Genomic DNA, 18,856 nt, shown 5'->3' on the forward strand with positions numbered 1-18,856 from the left:
AATAAACTGTTGTGGTCCGACAACTTAAAAGGTTGCTTTATGCCTAACTCTGGACAGTATATTTCCATTTTCAAGTCAACAGTATAGATGTTTACAGTGTCGAGCGTAGCTAACGTGCCTTTTGGCCAGCCATATTTTTCTAAGTTTACTTTGACTTTCTTTCCCAGTTGAAATTGCCCAACCGCCATTAGCCACCGAGCTATGTCCGAAGGTTCTATATGCAAATTCTCCTGCAGCCAGTAGTCATCTCGCTAATTTTGCTGCGCAGTTTTCTGACCAAGACTACCCCAAGGTACTTAGTGCGGCTCTTGTGCGAGAGTAGTGTCCCATTTATAGAAAGGAACCTCCATGGAGTTTTCTTGTGAACACCAGCAGGCTCTTTTTTTTCGTGTTCAACCCTAGACCCGCTTCTGATACTCAATACTGGACTGTTTTGAGAGTGATGGTCACAATACTGCTAATGGTCTGTCGTTAATGTCATCTTGATCAATTAATTAATATTTCTACTTTATACTTTCCGCATTTTTCAGGGATGACTCTTAATGGTCTATCCCAAAAAAGGTCCTAGACACCTCTTCAATATCCTAGTAGAACTATTTTTCTCTCAAGTTCTGTCACTATATCAGAGTCATTCTAATAAAATAACTGTGCTGAGAATACATTGAGACAATGGCCTCCCAAGCTTTTTGAATCTGGAACTAAAGTCGTTATCCCAAAATGGAGTTTACGATACGATAATACCATATATAAGAGTCATCACTGGACATATAGCCTTAAGATTCCACCTTCAGAAAATCGGAAAAGTGAATTCGGCAGAACGCAGAACATGCGCGGAGAGGGATGGGATGATGAAACATTATCTATGCGAATGCCTAGCCTTTGGCCGGATGAGACGGGATATATTTCTGGCTCCCAATCCTACACTTAAGATACATTAGTCAGCTGGTGTATTTTACCAAATCCGCTGAGTTTGTGAGTTTATTTTCAAACACTCGTTTTTTCCATCAGTTTGAAACACAAGATGAAACAGGTTAAAACAATTAAGACGTTTCTTTGGTTACTAAATCATATCCAGCAATGAACCTGCCATTATAATTTCTATGATTCCATGATTCGACTTCGATAGTGCATATTTTGTGAAGGCATATCAAATCAATCGTACTTGCTTGTATAGCGGTCATGTCCGATTATATTGGCTTTCTATGTAGTATATTAGAAAAAGAAGAGTGTAGTTTCGAATATAAAGAATATTTCGCCAATTTAATGTTTTGTTTAAAAAAATTAATATATGTAGCTTTGAAAACCCCTTTATATGTACTGAAACCTCCTCTTCCACTTAATTCACTAATCTTGGTAAACTTTTCTTGATAAACTTGTATACAAACAAACAGACACACACAAATTTGATTCCAAAAAATATTTCTCAATAATATTTATTTTTTCTAATTATTGAAATCCATAAAACCGCTTAAGCCTAAGTGTTTTGTGTAAACTTGTATTGAATATTCAAAGAAAACAAAGGCATTTTGAAAATGTACACATTGCTATTGTCGAAAATCACAATTGACTGTTTACCACTCATTTGCATTTTCAGTTGATGCATCCAGCAAAGCAACAGCAAATCACGCCACCACACCCTCTGCCATACAGCAACAGGTCTCCGTGCAGGCTGACAATGCAGCAGCAGCAGCAGGCGGCTCGGCCATGTCGACGCCAGTGTTGACTGGCAATGGGGATATTAGCAGCACAGTTTATCCGCCTCCACTGCAGGTAGGCAAATTTTATTCTTGGCAAGTGCTAATGTCAAGTGTATGAATAGAGTATAGAATTTATTTTATTATTTTTCCTAGAAGCGAGAGAAAGTAGTATTTTGCTTGCAAATAACTGATGAGTTATTGAAAGCTAACACATCTACATATATTGCGAATTTTAATTTTAATACTAATTTAATAAATAAAATAAATATATCCGTCTTCTTATCAGCAAATTCGTCAGAATTCCAAGGACAGCACCGGTTCATCGGATACGGACAGCTCGAGCGACGATGAGTCTATGCCGAATGTAACACCCAATCCACCAGTAGGCGCCGATCCAACAGCAGAAAAACCACAGAAGGAAACTGAAGCGGCAGCTGAGCTCTCGGCGCTGGTCAATTACGTGGAGCCGGTGCATTTTTACACATTCGAAAATGCGGAAAGTAAGTTTAATAATTATTTTCCTTTTTTGAAGTATTTACAATATGAAAGGAAGTTTTTTACAAGAACTTGGTATCGATTGCTCAGTTTGTATTGCAGCTATATGCTATAATGGGCCAATATCAACGGCTCTGCCAAATAAGCAGCTTCTTGTGAAGACAATTGGACATCCGATTAATTTTTTAAAAGCTGAGGGACTAATATGTCCATATACAGACGGACGTAGGCACAGACAAAAAAGTTTAAATCGTCTCGGCTCGTCACGCTTATCATTTATATATTGAATTTAATGGGTTTCCGACGCTTCCTTATAGGGGCTACAAACAAGGCCTGAATCTAAGCTGGATGGTCCGCACAGGCTTTAGACTTTACATATCCCCACAGGAAAATGTCTAACGGTGTGAAATTACACGATCCTGGTGGCCAATCGGTCAGCCAATGGCGTGAAATTATCTGCTCATCGAAGGATTCCCTCAATAAATCCTTTGTTTAATACGAAGTGTGGCAAGTGGCGCTGTCTTATTGAAACCAAATGTCACCGAGATCACGAATTTCAATTTAAGGCATCAAATAGTCGGTCGCGATAATGGTCGCCATTGATGGTTACATTCTCACCGGCATCATTTTTGAAGAAATATGGACCCATGATTCCACCGGGCCATAAACCACACGAAATCGTTTTTGTTTGTGAATGAAATGAATCTCTTTATTTTGCTCTTCGTCCCAAATGTAGCAATTTTGTTTGTTTGGTATGTAAAGAGGTAGAGGTGAAGTAGAAATGGGCCTCATAGCTGAACAAGATTTGCTTCGAAAAATTCGGATCTTTTTGCTTCTCAAGAGCTCATAGAGCGAAGCGATTTCGCTTGGGAAGATGGAGCGGCCTCAGTTCTTGCACTATCTGTATTTCGTACAAGGTCGCAATTAGCTTAGTCAGACAGTCAAATCGATCTACAACTCCCAAATAATGCTTATTCAATATATTGCGTTCTCATAATAAATCCTTACAACTTTTCGGAATCTTAGAAATTCCAAGCATGTAAAAACTTCAGCCACGTTAACGGATTCTTCAGATATTGTACTTCATAAGAGGAGAATCAATACTCAACTTTAAATAATTTTAGTTTAAACAATTCCACTTACACTCTTCTTCTCTCTCTCCCTCTCTTTCCTTTCCATTAGAAAAAAATCGCTGTTACGAAATGTCCTCCTTCGATGAAAAACAAGCTACAGCGCTGCTTAAAGAGCGCCCTATTGAATTTGTCAACTACAACAAGCATCAGCTCTCGCGTGTTTATCCGACCGGCACACGATTCGATAGTTCCAACTTCATGCCGCAGGTTGGTGGATTAACTAACATTTTAGATTGCTTTTAACTCTGCATCACTAATCATTTCATTATCTTATTATACCCACAGCTCTTCTGGAATGCCGGCTGTCAGCTGGTGGCGCTCAACTATCAGACTTTGGACTTGGCAATGCAGTTGAATTTGGGCATATTCGAGTACAATGACCGTTCGGGCTACTTATTGAAGCCAGAGTTTATGCGACGCACCGATCGACGCCTGGATCCATTCGCGGAGAGCACGGTTTGTTATTCGAAGGTGATATTTTAGTGCCCGCCACAATTTCAAAGAATCTGTCTTTGCAGGTCGATGGCATCATAGCTGGTACCGTGTCCATTACTGTGCTGTCGGGTCAGTTTTTAACGGATAAACGCGTCGGCACATACGTTGAGGTGGAAATGTTTGGCTTGCCCGCGGATACAGTGAGAAAACGCTTTCGCACACGCATTGTACGCGATAATGGCTTGAATCCGGTCTATGACGAGGAGCCCTTTGTGTTCAAAAAGGTGAAGAGTGGCAACACAGACCTTTAATTTTTATTTGTTTTTATAAAAATTTTGCTTTTGTTTGTTGTGGCAGGTGGTGCTGCCCGAGCTCGCCAATATACGCATCGCGGCTTATGAAGAGGGTGGAAAATTTTTGGGTCATCGTGTGCTACCCGTTATAGGCTTGTGTCCAGGCTATCGACATGTCAATCTACGCACCGAATTGGGTCAACCCTTGACGCTAGCATCACTGTTTCTCTATATTGTTGTTAAGGATTATGTGCCAGACGATCTCTCCAATTTTGCCGAGGCTTTAGCTAATCCAATTAAGTATCAGAGTGAGTTGGAGAAACGCGACAAACAATTAGCCGTGCTGACCGAGGGCACTGAACCGATCTCATCCGAGGAGGACATAACCAATTCATGTAAGTTTTAGAGCGCTTACGTCTATATAAATACCGTTTGAGTATCTATGTACCTAGAATATAAATGTATTTGTAAGTTAGAGCGCATGAAATGAAGAATCTTGGTGTGGGTTAAATTTTTATTGTCTGTGGACCGGTAGTTATTATTAGCGCCACATTTATATTTTCTTCTGATAATTTCATGTAGAATACTTTGAATTTATTTGAATTTATACCTTCTTTGGTTATTTGAACTATTTGTCTCTATTTCTTTTTTCATTTATGTATTCGTATATCCTTCAAACTACTGTTGGTTACTGGACACTTCAACATTTTCCTCCTCTGTCTACAACTAACCAACTACACACTTAACACCATGCCACACAACAACAACACAAACACAAAAACAAAACAAAAAACACAACGTTTGCTCGCAACTCGTTACCTCGTTACCCCGTTAACCGTTAACCTGCCTGCGTCCATTAAACTTGACAAACCAAAGTCGTTTTTGTACAAGTAGGTGGCCAGAAGAAGGAGCTGCGTCCCGTTGAGTCCACGACAATGAGTCCGAAGCATCGCGCCAGTATTACCACGGCCGCAACTTTGAGCGTCGAGGCGAATGCTGGCGGAGATCACGACTCCGCCGATGCGGGCACTGCCGGTGGACCCGGTTTTACACATCAGCATTCGCTGGACTCCACTGCACAGACATCAATCCGGCAGGTGGAGTCGTCACAGTTCGATGTAGATTTGGTGCGCGCGGAGCCGCTGGATAAGATACTCGACAATAAGTTGGTGCGCGAGAAGCGTTTCGAGCTGGAGAAGAAACTGGAGTCGCTGCGTAAGAAACACGATAAGGAGAAGATCAAAATCGCTATGCAAAAGTCTAGTCCCATGGATGGTAATAAGAAGCCCATGTTCAACATTGCCAGCAAGCTAAAGAAACGTCTCAGCAATAAGAATCTGTAAGTGTGTTAGCATCCGTATTGCGCCTCTGCGCATGCGCATTGTACTTTCACATTGATGTTTAGTAATTGTCTCGCCACTAGCGATACGGGTGTGGAAGTGCCGCCCTGCTTTCCGGATATTGGTGATCTCAACGAGGACTGTGTGGATGGTGCCACCAGCAGCGGCGGTGAGAGTCCCGCGCTGGTAACGCGTTCACAGCAAGAGCGTTTACTCGCCTCTTGCCGTGATTATTCGACGCAGTACCGCGACATACAGGAGAAGTATTACGAAATAATCTATGCTTTGGCGGACAAGGTGTTGCGCAATTCGCAGGCAAATCAAATGAAACAGTTGAAGGCGTCGCTTGATCGTGTCACTTCGGAGGTAATGCATCAGCTGCAAGAAGCGCGTCGCACCGAGGTGAAAAACTTGTCATCGGTTCATCGTGATCGCGATGAATTGGTTAGGTGAGACAAACAATTTTGTGTCATTCATATTTCTTTCGGGTCAATAATATTTCCCTGTCGTTTATTAGAATGAAGCGCGAAGTGGCGAGCTCGGTGGTGGAGCGCGGTGTCGCTGAGCGCGTGCGTCTGAAGCAAACTTATGACAAACGTACCGATGACCTGCAAAAACAACACGAATCCGTGAGGAATGCGTTGACTGAGCATCGAAACAAGGTGAGTTAAATGTGTGATTAACTTCTTAGATGATCGAGGTAGCGGAGGGCTGACCGTGGTGAGATTCATATGGCCAGATTAAATGCGGAAGAATGTATGTACTTTAGACCGAGTAAAGTTTTTAAATTGGTAGTTTTGATCTTTTACGATACCAGATGGAGTTAATAGGTCCATTAGGAGTTCTCACTAACTAGATCTCTCCCTGTGTCTCATACCGTATAGCCACCAAATGATTAAAGAGAAGCCTTGCCAATCCGGGTAAATGGACAAGAGATGGTCCATTGTTTCTAAGGTGCTTTGCTCTTGACATTTCCTACAGTCTTCTCAATCTGTCAGCCCCATTACGGAGACTAATTAATATTTCCATCGTGACCATCCGATTATCAGTAGGAGCTTTGTATATTTCCTACGTATATCTACAGTTTTACCCATGATTTTTGTAGTTTTGCACCCAGATGGATCAATCCAATGTATTTTGGTTTTCCTTTTCTGGTCCTGACCAGCTCCTGTCCAGTTCGTCTTATAAAGAATACATGATTATTCCAATGTTGATCACGTTTTTAGATGACAACCGTAAACTACTTTTGGCAATGGTATAAGTAAAGTCACTTGGTTCTGGCGACACTCTCCACAGCTGCCCTGCTTTCCAAGACACTTCTGGCCGAATGCGAAACGAGGTTAAAGCTTAGACTGCTGCTTTACGGTCCACGAATCATAGATGTTGACTGCTGATGCGTTAGTGTCCAGCTTCCGGCTTTTCCAATAGAAAAGATCTCTACTTGAAATACATATATTGCAGTGGTCCGGCAGCCATCAGACTGTCTTATGTTTAAATCTGAACAGTATGGTATATTCCCAAACCAACTCTGTTGTCTATTTTCGAATCGTCCGCGCAGCTAATATATCTTTAGGCCAACCACGTTATTGTTATTGTAGACCCCTTTATGGTGGTAAGGATCATATAATTTGTCATCGAGGTCATCCAACAGTAGATCCAAGAAACGTGTTGTTTCAACGAGGTCGCAACATAGGGAGAGGGGTTTCAGATGTGTAGGTTTAGTTGGGCATGCAAACTGGGTGTTAAAGTCCTGCGGATACTCGGTACATTCTGGACATATACGAGTAGTTGATATGTCGAAGTCGTTTTGGATAAGTAGAAGTTTAACTTGCAATAGCAACCAGAGTGAAGCTGCGCAAGGGACACTCTCGATTCTCGCGGCAACTCGAGCTCGTCGTCTACAATGGGTGGAAGTTTGACTCCAAGTACGCCATTTATTGAGAGGGAGTCGGTAAGATGCTTATGGCTCCACTGTCAATGGCGGCCAGAGCATGTCTGAAGTTGGTTGTGTTCGCAGTCTGGTCAGCGTATTGTCTTATGTCGTCAACGTAGTTGTGGATGAAAATGCTAATCTTATTTTCCTATGCTTACTCTGAACATTCTTTCCCTATTGAAAAATGGGATTATGCCAAACCATCATCATCCACCAAGCTATGCACAAAGGTACTATTTGTAAAGTCACGTGCAGCCAGTAGTCGTCCCGCCGATCTGTAGGTGGCAGGTAACACTAGTTCAGGAGCCGCCGTTGGAGTGGTTCTTAGAGCGCCCGGCTTGGCGCAGCGCAGCCTGCCTCCGAACCCTTTCAATTGGCAAGAGCCATAAGCCTGCAGAATTGGTCTTACAGGTATAATTACTGTGCAGCACCTGTACATGAGGCAGGGAGAAAGGCCGTTGTGCAAAACATTGCCGGCCTGTCCAAGACTACATCAAGGTATTTGATATTATTAGGTAGTAACTAAATTATAATTAAACCGCAGATTTTTCAATTGAAAGCGATATTATGACCTTAGTTTTGGTTTATTTAGAAGCCGTATTGTCTCATTGCTCTTGGTTAAGTCATTAAAATAAGTTTGGTTGCTGACTCAAAGAACCCAATTCCAATTACTAATAAATGAACTTATTTGCAGGCCCGACAAATACTCGAAAAGGAAGCTGAATCTCGAATTTGCAACATTAGTAATGGCTTCTTGGTGCTCTTCAGCAGCGGTGGTGCTGCCACTACATCGGCCACAAGCAATAACCTCACATTGAACTTAAATGGTGGCAACACCATATCGCCGGCACGTTCCAGCAACAGCATCACGAACAGCACCGGCGGCAGGAACAAAGACGATTTGGGCGGCGGCGATGATGAAACCGGTGCCAACGCGCTCGCTGGTGCGGCAGCTGGCGTTTAAAGGCTGCCTCAACCGCCGTACTACATCCAAACAGTATTTGCTCTTGCGAGCCTAAAGCAAGGCGGAAAAGGTGTAAATCTAGCGTCAAAGTAATAAGATGAAAGTTGAAAGCTGGAATATGGAATATAGTAGTCAAAAAGTTGAATTCATATAAAAATGGGTTCTGTAGCAGTAGTAGGGATGTAGAAATGCAAGTTATTGGATTAGAATTGAAAATGAATTAGTTTAAATGAAATAAAAAAATCTACAAAAGTGTTATCTAATATCTAAATGTTGGTTGTTGATGTGAAAACTATTTATAAAACCTAATTGTTAATGATAACTGTATAACTGTAAATGTATGTGTGTACTAAATAATTAGTTAAATAACTGCAAAATACATACAGACATTATGTGACTCTGCAGTACGTTTAAACTGATAAGTAATAGAATATATATATATATCTGTACTCAAAAAATATGAAAAATATAATATAAATGTGTTAGTTAAAGTCAATATGTATCACGCATACTTATACAAATTAGTTGAATTAACTGTATTTGTATTTTAAACAAAATCCACCACAAAAACTATAACTAAAAACACTAAACTATAAAAACTTAAGTACCGTTATAAAGCAAGATTATCAATGGGTTAACGTGCATGTACTTTAATGTACCTATAAACAATAATTAACATTTAGCTATAAGTATTGAAAAACAAAAGCAAACATGTGTGGTAAATTAGGTGAAAAAATTGTTGTGAACTTTCTACATAGTTTAGCTGATAGGTTTTATGCTTCATAGCATAGTTTATTTACAACAAAAAATTTGTAAAACTTACTGTACAAAGGTGTTTAAACGGTAACTGATGTATAAGTGTCTCCAAATTCCTTTGTTAAAAAAAATCCACTAAAAGGTCTATACTAGGGTGAACCAAAAAAATGAAATAAAATTGCGATTTTTCCCTTTTCTAAATATACGAATTTTTGAATTCTGAAAAAAAAATCCCCGAGGTACATTTTTAGTAAATTTTTGAATTAAAAAAAGAATTTCCTCGATGTAAATTATTTAGGAAATTTTTTTCGCGTTGTAAAAAAGTAAATTCCTAACGTTTTATATAAGTTTTGGCATTTGTGTTGCAAAAAAATTTTTTTTTTGTTCTGTATATGTGTCTTGCAATTCCTTTGCTAAAAACTCCATTAAGAAGTCTATATTAGGGTGAGCCAAAAAAAAATTAAAAATAAGGAATTTTTCATTTTCTTAGTATACAAATTGTAAAATAAAATTTCCTCGATATAGATTTTTTCAGGAAATTTTTCGCGCGTTGGAAAAACGTTGATCTTAACGTTTCATAAGTTTTGGTAATTTTTGTTGAAAAAATTTATTTTTGGTTATTTGTATGAAAAGCATTAAATGCTTACCGCCAACTTCTAAAATAAAACTGAAAATCTACATACATTCTGTTCTTTAAAAATTGCCACAAAAAAGCCTATACTAGGGTGAGTAAAAAAATGGCTTTTGCTTTTTCTAAACTTCTAAATGTATGATTTTCATATTTAAAAAAATACCCTCGCGTTAAATGTTTTGGGTATTTTTTTGCTCTACGCGTTGTAAAAATTTTTATTATAAATGGTCAAAAAAAATGAACCCGTGGTAGTTTTTGGAAAATTTTTTGCTCTACAGGAATTCGCATTGTAAAAAATTGTATGCTAAAGAGTTGAAAAAAAATTACCTCGAGGTAAATGTTTTGGGGGTACCCCGAGGTAGTTTTTGGAAAATTTTTTGCTCTACAGGAATTCGCATTTTAAAAAATTGTATGCTAAAGAGTTAAAAAAAAATTACCTCGAGGTCAATTTTTTGGGGAATTTTTTTGCTCTATGATAATACGTGTTTTAAAAAATTGTATGCTAAACGGTTCCAAACCTTTAGCATTTTTAATAGGCAATACTGCTCTTTTTTTGTTTATTTTTTGGAAAACTTTGAATGTTCCCTCAAGCCTCACAAAATATAATTTAATGAATCTAAAAACCTCGTCTTGCAGAGAAATTTTACTCTCTGTATATAGGTTACCTTTAATCCATAAATACAATATCAGTAATTTTTGGCTCACCCTAGTCTACAATATATATATAAATTAAACTCCATTTATATGTAGATCCGAAAAAAATATATTTTATACAATATTTTACAGTGTAAATGGTTTAGGTTTTCAAAAACAGCCGAGTCTTTGAATGAGATTAGATTTTTGTATAAAAAAAAAATTGTCATGTTATTTTAACACTAATTTATCGTTCAGTTATTCTCGAGGCAGTGATTTTTATAGATTTTAATTTTTAAGAACCTTTTCTGTATGTAAAATACTGTGTAAGATATATATAAGTATACAAATATAAATTTGGGGAATATAAATCTGGAAAAATTCCACTCTGATACAAAAAAAAAAATAAAAATATATTTTTTGTTAAATTATTACTTCAACTGCCTGCTAATATTTACATGTGATTAAAATTTTTTTAAATTAACTAAACAGTTCATCGCACAATTTTCCACTGTTGTATTATTTATTTATGTATATATAACTGCTTATAATGGTTGTATTGTATTTAGTTGAAATTAGTTTAAAAAATCGCTAGTCCAACTGCAGCAAATGTAAAGAAACGAATCTCCGAACACGCACATCTTCAAAGTAACTGCAATATTTACGAATTAAAACGAATGCGCTCGATGTCTATTTGAACAAATTTTATTTTTAGGTTATCAAGGTTATAAGTTAATTATTGGAGCGTTAATATAATTTAGCTTTATTATAATTTATATAAAAGCTGCAAAAGCTTTTTGGTGCGTAAAAATATAGAATTAAATTAAAAAAAAAAATAAAAAATAAAATTTTTAAATTTTTTTAAAAAATAGAATTTTTAATAATATTTTTTTATCTTTACGTGCAAGAAAAAAAATTAAAAATAAAATATTAACTATTAAAATTATTGTAAATTAATTATAAAAATAACCTTTAAAAATATTTTGTTTATGTTAATGTGCAAAAAAAAAAACAAAAAAAAATTAAATAAAAAATAATAATAATAAATAAAAATTTTAAAATATTTTAAAAATTACAATTTTTAATCACAATTTTTTTATGTTTGTCTGTATGTTTTTTTTTTTTGTTATGTAATATAATAATTAAAAAAATTTGAAAAATTAAAGTTCTTCAATAATGTTTCTCTTTTTTATTGTTATAGATAAATTGGCAACACAACTTATTCTTTCTCTCATAACTGTTTTTTCTTAATTTTGCTTTTACGTTAAATTGTAACATGCGATAAATTTTTAAATAAATATATATAAATTAAAATAAATATATTATAATATTAAAAAAAAAATTAATTAAAAATATAAATGAAAATAAAATAAATTTATTATTGTATTATTTAATTAATAAATTAGTTATTAAATTATTTAATGCACGCGATATTATAAAAAAAATGTGCGTTTGTATTGCGTTTACTGTTACACTACAAATATGTAAATTAATTTCGTCTCTACTTAAGGAACTGATAATTAAACTATAATTTCTATGTAGTTAGTTGAAAATTATTATTTATTTCCAAACTTATTTATTATGCATAAAACACTGTAAATTTTACTAAACAAATAAAATTCTAAATGTTCGAACAAAAACACAGAATTTTAATTATTTTTATTTAATTTTTTTTTTAATTTTTTTTTTAATTTTTTTTAATTATTTTTTTTTTTAATTTTTTTAAATTATTTCTATTTTTAATTTTTTCAATTTCTACATATGTACAGCTTTGTTATGGTCCACAACAACTTACACCTTTACAACACCATTAAAACAGAGACTGTTTTTTGTAATCATAAAAGAAACAAAAATTTAACGAAATTAGTAAAACTCTCAAAGTGAAAAAATACTCGAAAACTAAGTATTTTGTAGTAAAGCAAGAAAAAACAAGCTAAAACTGACAATCACATTTTTGAAAGAGGAAAATTTAAAAAATAATTTTACTTATACCGGAAGGGTTAAAATTATATAGTTAAAATATGCTGACTTTTTAGTAGATATGTATATGTTTGTATGTATGTATGCCTTCAGTTATGGATTTTGTTTGCCAGAGACACAACGTGGTAGATTCTTTTGTTAATTAAATTATTTTATGAGGATTCTACCGCGACCTTATGTCTTTTATGCTCTCTTTTGTTAAAGAAAGCAAGAAAAAATGTTAACTTCGGTTGCAACCTAGATATAATACCCTACACAAATACAAATATTCCTTTTAAGAACTGTGTGCTGTCAGTTTGTATGACAATTTCTTCGTTGTTGTTGTTGTTGTAATGGGTACCTAATCCCCGTTGGAATGGCAAGGTTTAAAGAAGCTGTCATCGAGGTCATCCAACGGAAGGCTCAAGAAACGTGTTGCTTCGGCAGGGACCATAGGGTGAGGGCTGTCAGATGTGTGATGTGCTTTCGCAGAAATCATCTCTGTAGTTATCGACTTGGAGCGGAGCCGCCTCCTACAACCATCAAGAGGTCCTTCCTCAGCTATGTCATCGACAAAAAGCTATACGCCGATTATAGCTCGGACGCAACAAACAGATCAGACATGCGTTGACCGCCATTCACAGTGTAGCCATTAACATCTTTACCGACAACCTCTCAGTGAATGGCGTACTTGGAGTCAAACTACCACCCATTGAAGACGACAAGCCCGAGTTGCCGCGAGAATCGAGATTGACCCTTGTGCAGTTGCGGTCTGGATACAGTAGCAGGTTAAACGTTTACTTGCAACGAGTCCCCGCATGATATTAGCCCCCCCTATGCATGACCTGATCCCCACAGATGTGAAAACATTTTATTGTATATTATACCGTTGCCTTTGGCAAGAACTCCTGCCAAACTACGTAAGCTTATATTTTCAAATTAAAAAGTTGTCCATACAAGCAGTTGATACCGAGCGTTCAGCTTGTAATTTGAGCCGATATCTATAGTTCCGAATGAACAAGTGAATTTTAGATCGATATCTCGAAAACTAAGGGAATACTTCGCATATATACAACGGACGTGACTAAATCGACTTAGCTCGTCACGCTGATCAATCAGATATGTAGTTTATAGGGTCGCAGACGTTTCCTTTTGAGTGTTACACACTTCGTGGAAAACTTAATATCATGTTCAGAGCATCTCTATCTTATGAGACTAAACTTAACTTCGTGAAAATATTGGTATCTAAAAATGAATATTATTGAAACCATGTCTCGGCCTTCATCCCAAAAGCATGGAGGTACTAAAATTTTATATAAAATATGATGCCACAAAATATTCCTACTATCCAAACTATAGTCTTGGTCGTAGTAACCATATCAAAAAGTCTTCAGAATGAAGAAATGCGAAAAAAGAGAGATCAAATATTTGCACTCTCATACTAAAGAGTAACACACTTGGTGACTCAAAACGAATTCGGATTCCACATTGCTTTGCCGAAAGAACCCATATTCAAACGGTTTGAAGAAGATAAAGTTTATGACACAAGCTCAAATAAGTATTTGATACGATATTTCCACCTTCAGCTGTTAAATTCAGACACTTAACTGTGTTGTAGCTACGTAACGTTACATTAAAAAATTTAAAATTGAAAACAAAAAATCCAGTGATCTTCGGTTCTTAACCAACCCTGATTATATTCTTACTTTTTACAAGTATCTACTGCTGTTTTTTGATATACGCGCATACATACATACATATACAAGATAATTTGACTTTAATTTACCTAAAAAGTAGTTTAATACACGAATACTTTGTTCGTGTAGCTTAGAGCTCGTACGATGCAAGTGAATTTAAATCAAATCGGAAATAATAGACTATCTTATAGACATACATACTCATTACTATTATCATTATTATTAACAATAAGTGTAAACACATATTTACAATGTAAGTAGTTACACTAACAAAAATAATAATTTTCTAGAGTGAATTAACCGAACCGAACGTTACCAATTGGCAACGATCGGTAGACGGGTAGGTCAACTAATTCACTCGCCATCTTTCTATGGACGGAAAAACCACCTTAGATGTTGTAATTCGCTTCTATGTATGTGTGTATGTTTTACTCGGACTCGGACTATGGGTCAAGTAATGGCTTTAAATTTGATGTCAAGATATCGATGTTAATGTTGTCGTTAAACATAATCAGTGTCATTATTGTTGTTGTTTGTGTATGCATAAATACATATGTAATGTAACGTAATGTATGCGTAAATAGAAAATGGTGAAAAACAGTGTTAATGTCTATAAAGAGTAAAAAAAATTTAAAAAATATTTAATTATAAAATTCAAAAACAAAAAATTAAAATTGAAAAAATTATAAAAAAATTGTTTAGAAATTAAAAAGAAACAATTTTTAAATATTAAAAACATTTTCTTTTTAATAATTTTTTATAATAAAATAAAGTTTAATTGAAAAAAAAATTTAGTTTTTTTAATTAAAAAAAATTCAAATTAAGTTTTTTTTAATTTTTTAAACTATTTTTACAATGAAAAAATTTAGTGGTTTTAATTTTTTTATAATGATAATTTATAATAAAATTTTTATTTTTATATTTTTTTATAATAGATTTTGAGTTTTAATTTTTTTGATATAAAAGAATGTTTTTAACTTTTAAAAATGGTTTTTGAGTTTTTAAACTATTTTTTGTAACAAAAAATATTTTAAAAAGTGAAAAAACAATTTTTTCATCAAAAAAATATTAAAAATTAAAAAACAATATTTTTTATAAAAAAAAATTAAGAAAAACTAAATTTTTTAATAAATAATCATTATCATTAAATTATGTAAATAAATTGTCATTAAATTATATAAATTGTCATTATCATTATAAAAAATTTAGTTTATTATAAAAAATATTGTTTTTTTAATTTTTAAAATATTTTTTGTTACAAAATAATTTTTTTTTTTTTAATTCGGAAACCATTTTTAAAAAGGAAAAACCATTTTTTTTTTACAAAAAAAAATTTTAAATCTTTATTTTTGTTATAAAAAAAAAATTTTTAAATAGAAAAACATTTTTTTTTTATAATAGCAAAAATGTTAAAAATTAAAAGACAATTTTTTTTATTAGAAAAAAATTTAAAAATTAAAAAATAACAATTTTTATTACAAAAGAAAGTTTTAAAAATTAAATAACAATAGTTTTCATTATAAAAAATATTAAAAAAACATTTTTTTTATAAAAAAATTAAAAACTAAATTAAACTAAGTTTAAAAACTTTTTTTTTTATTATAAAAAAAATTAAAAATTAGAAAACATTTTTTTTATTATAAAAAAAATTTAAAAAATTAAAAAAAAATATTTTTTTTATTATAAAAAAGTTTAAAAATTATATAAATATCTTTTCGAAAATTTTATATAAAGTATTGAAAGCGGGGTCCTAATGGACAGCGGTGTGGCACAATAAACAAAACAAGACTGAAAGCGTTATTTTTCTACTAATCGGACGAATATAATAAAAAATAATTATAAATACTTTTTATTTAACTTCCTACTGCATACGAGCTTAGAAGCTTACTAATATTATGAGAATATGCGTGACATTGTTTTTCACCAGTAAAAATTAACCATTTAGTTCACAATAGCAACGTTTGTGTGTCATTTGTTCGTAGAAACGACTTAAACTTTCCAATGTATTTCAATCGGTGTCTAAGTGTGTGTTTAGATGTTTAACAAATAACCTGAAATATATATATTTTAGTTGGCAATAGAAAATATAGCAATAAATTTCAAATAAATGTCAGTAAAAAAAATCTAATTAATTAAAATAATTAATCAATAGTATTATGTAACGAACAGCGCATCATTTGTGGACATATTAATGGAACTGCATATGTATATGTGTATAAAATGCACGGAATTAAACAAAAATATATATTCAATTGCAATTAATCATTGTTAGTTGGTGTTGTAAATGTATGTTGTTGCTGTATTTGTACATAGCAGAAACGTATAAAATATATAAACAAAAAAAAATAACCTTAAATAAATCGGATATGAGTAATTGGAGCAAAGCTTTATCACTTTCTTTCGACTAAGTGTGAACCAAAAATTTAATCAACTATTGAAGCTGTTATAATGTTTTGAATGGAAACGGTATTTTATGCTTAAATTACAGTTAAGTTTAAAAACTTGTTTCTCATTTATCATTAACGAAAGTCAGTACACGAAAGAATTAAGGAAATAACTAACAATTGCTAAACTGTATAATTTATTGTTTCGTTTACTAATCGTATACAAATGTAATATTTATTTTGTACTAATATTCCGCCAGTATCATGTCTAAAGTTAGTTCAAACAATGAGGCTTAAATGAAAATCGTTCCATATAATTTAAGTCCATGAATTTGTTATAAGTAATTGAATTCAGAAACAATAAAGAAATTATGTGTAGACGATGGCAGTTGTTTAATAATTTCATGGTGGGAGATTGTTTGAAAATCAATACATTTTCTGCTTACTTGTTCAATACAAAGGTATTTATACGTATTTCATTAATGTTAATGTTTGGAGAATCGAACAACAATAATTTTAAAAAATTATTTGATAAGAAAAAACGTTGACGTCGGCTGCCCCAAAGTTTTAAGGGGTTACATGAGTTTCACAGTTTCAAAAAATCTAAAAAAAAAAAAATTATCTTATTAAATTCTATAACATCTCTAGAATATTGTCCTAAATTTTCAAGTTGATCTGATCAATACTTTCGGAGATACAACCCTGAGAACTTGTGCGCTCGAGGCAATCTAGGCTAAGTGCGCCGTCTTTAAGCGCGTTTTTCTCGAAACTGTGTTTTCAAAGGCGGTTGTCAAGATTTCTCGCGAACTACTCAACCGATCTTGATGAAATTTTACACAGGTCTTCGAGATATCATTTACAAGGTCTTGAACGAAGGATTTTCTTTTTTTAATTACAACTATTAAAAAAAAAAAATGTCGAGAAATTTTCATCGAAATTTGCATTTTTTTTATAAAAGGTCTGCTAAAAATCCAATTTTCATTTTTTTCTTTTTCCTTCGTTCAATACCCAGTTTATTGTCTTTACTAAAACACGTATTTTTTATTTTTGTTTCTGATGATCCTCAAAGAAGTTCTGCTGACAACGCAGATGCACATTTTTTCCGAGGGACTGCCGGAAATGGCGTCGTAATGACTGCCATTTTGATATTTTTTTTTTGAAAATTTTACAAAATGTTTACTAAATATGAGTCTTTTAAATAAAAAAAAAATTCATTAAAATATTTTATTTTTTATATGTAAAAAAAAATATTGAAAAAAGGTCGTTTTTTGCCCGAGGAAACCCATGTAACCCCTTAAGCGCTTTTCACTGATAAGAATTATTTGATTTTCAACGGTCAGTTTGTATGGTAGCTACATATGTGCTATTGCGACTCGATCAAAACAATTTCTTCATATATGATATCGTTGCTTTACACAATAATCCATGCCAAAATTCGTGAAAATATCTCGTCAAGTATAGAACTTTTCCATATAAGAACTTTATTCCGATCGTTTAGTTTATACGACAGGTATACGCTATAGTGATCCGATATGACCAATATGTTCGGAGTACCCCAGGCAATAATCCATGCCAAGTTTCAAATCACTTCACATAAAAAAGTTTTTCATATAAGACCTTTTTTCCGAGCGTATGAGTGCTGAGAATAGGGTATGTGCATCATTTCAGGACGATATCTCAACTGCTGAGGGAAGAACATAACTAAATCGATCCACATATGTACATATGTACATTTTATAGAGTATCTGGCGTTGTCTTCTGGCAGTGACAAACATCTTGGCGAACTTAATATAGCCGATCATGCGAAATTTCTCGGATATATCTCGTCAATTGGTAGCTAAATCCACTCAGTTTATCCACTGATCATTTGCGTACATATGTACTATGTACATACATATATGAATATTTTATAAGGTCTCCAAAATTTCCTTCGGGTTGTTACAAGCTTCGTGGTAACCCAAATATACCGTTATGTTTGAACAAAGTTATTAAAAAAGATATTAGAAAAATAATAAAAAAATAACAATAAAAAATATTAAAAAAAAATAATAATGTGTAATAAAAAAAATATTTAAAAAATTATATTTAAAAAAATAATAATTTTTTATGATAAAATAAAAAATTAATAATTTTTGTACAATAAAATAAAAAAATTGTATTTTTTTCATTAAAATAAATTTGTATAATAAAAAAATATAATTTTTTTTAAGGAGTCAGTGGGGTAATTAATTTTTTTGCATTTTCTGTACTCTTGTACCCTTAGAACTAATGTAGAAACCCATTCTACCATTGGAAGGTTTCGAAAAAGGCCCAAAAATAATAATACCGCTCGACGTTCGGAGCGCTCGGGGTGCACACTTCAAACTTTAAACGCGTTTTTCTGAAACACACACTTTTTTAAACTGGCGGACATGATTCCGATCGAACTACTCAACCGGTTTGCTTATTTTTTTTTTTTAATTTTCGCAAAACGACTGGCTATCGTCTCTACTAGATTCATAATTTT

General features: G+C 33.4%; 2 protein-coding genes across 9 annotated transcripts in view; both read left to right on the forward strand.

Moving 5' to 3' along the window:
- The window catches only part of LOC105232848 (1-phosphatidylinositol 4,5-bisphosphate phosphodiesterase classes I and II), a 222,669-nt gene extending 212,686 nt beyond the window's left edge, over positions 1-9,983 (forward strand). For 3 of the 6 annotated variants that reach the window (XM_049446345.1, XM_049446346.1, XM_049446350.1), the window contains 10 exons: positions 1,595-1,770; positions 1,984-2,197; positions 3,375-3,532; positions 3,611-3,781; positions 3,844-4,044; positions 4,118-4,448; positions 4,930-5,392; positions 5,459-5,842; positions 5,911-6,055; positions 8,021-9,983. In XM_049446345.1, the coding sequence (XP_049302302.1) occupies positions 1,595-1,770; positions 1,984-2,197; positions 3,375-3,532; positions 3,611-3,781; positions 3,844-4,044; positions 4,118-4,448; positions 4,930-5,392; positions 5,459-5,842; positions 5,911-6,055; positions 8,021-8,290 (2,513 nt within the window). In that variant the 3' untranslated portion in view covers positions 8,291-9,983. The remainder of the gene's footprint in view (positions 1-1,594; positions 1,771-1,983; positions 2,198-3,374; positions 3,533-3,610; positions 3,782-3,843; positions 4,045-4,117; positions 4,449-4,929; positions 5,393-5,458; positions 5,843-5,910; positions 6,056-8,020) is intronic. The other 3 variants (XM_049446348.1, XM_049446349.1, XM_049446347.1) reach the window with 3 other exon arrangements.
- Positions 1-18,856, forward strand: part of LOC125775766 (techylectin-5A-like) — a 337,356-nt gene that overhangs the window by 222,281 nt on the left and 96,219 nt on the right. The gene's annotated exons all lie outside the window — the stretch shown is intronic.

The sequence above is a fragment of the Bactrocera dorsalis genome, chromosome 1 (assembly GCF_023373825.1).
Source record: "Bactrocera dorsalis isolate Fly_Bdor chromosome 1, ASM2337382v1, whole genome shotgun sequence".
NCBI classification, from domain to species: Eukaryota; Metazoa; Arthropoda; class Insecta; order Diptera; family Tephritidae; genus Bactrocera; species Bactrocera dorsalis.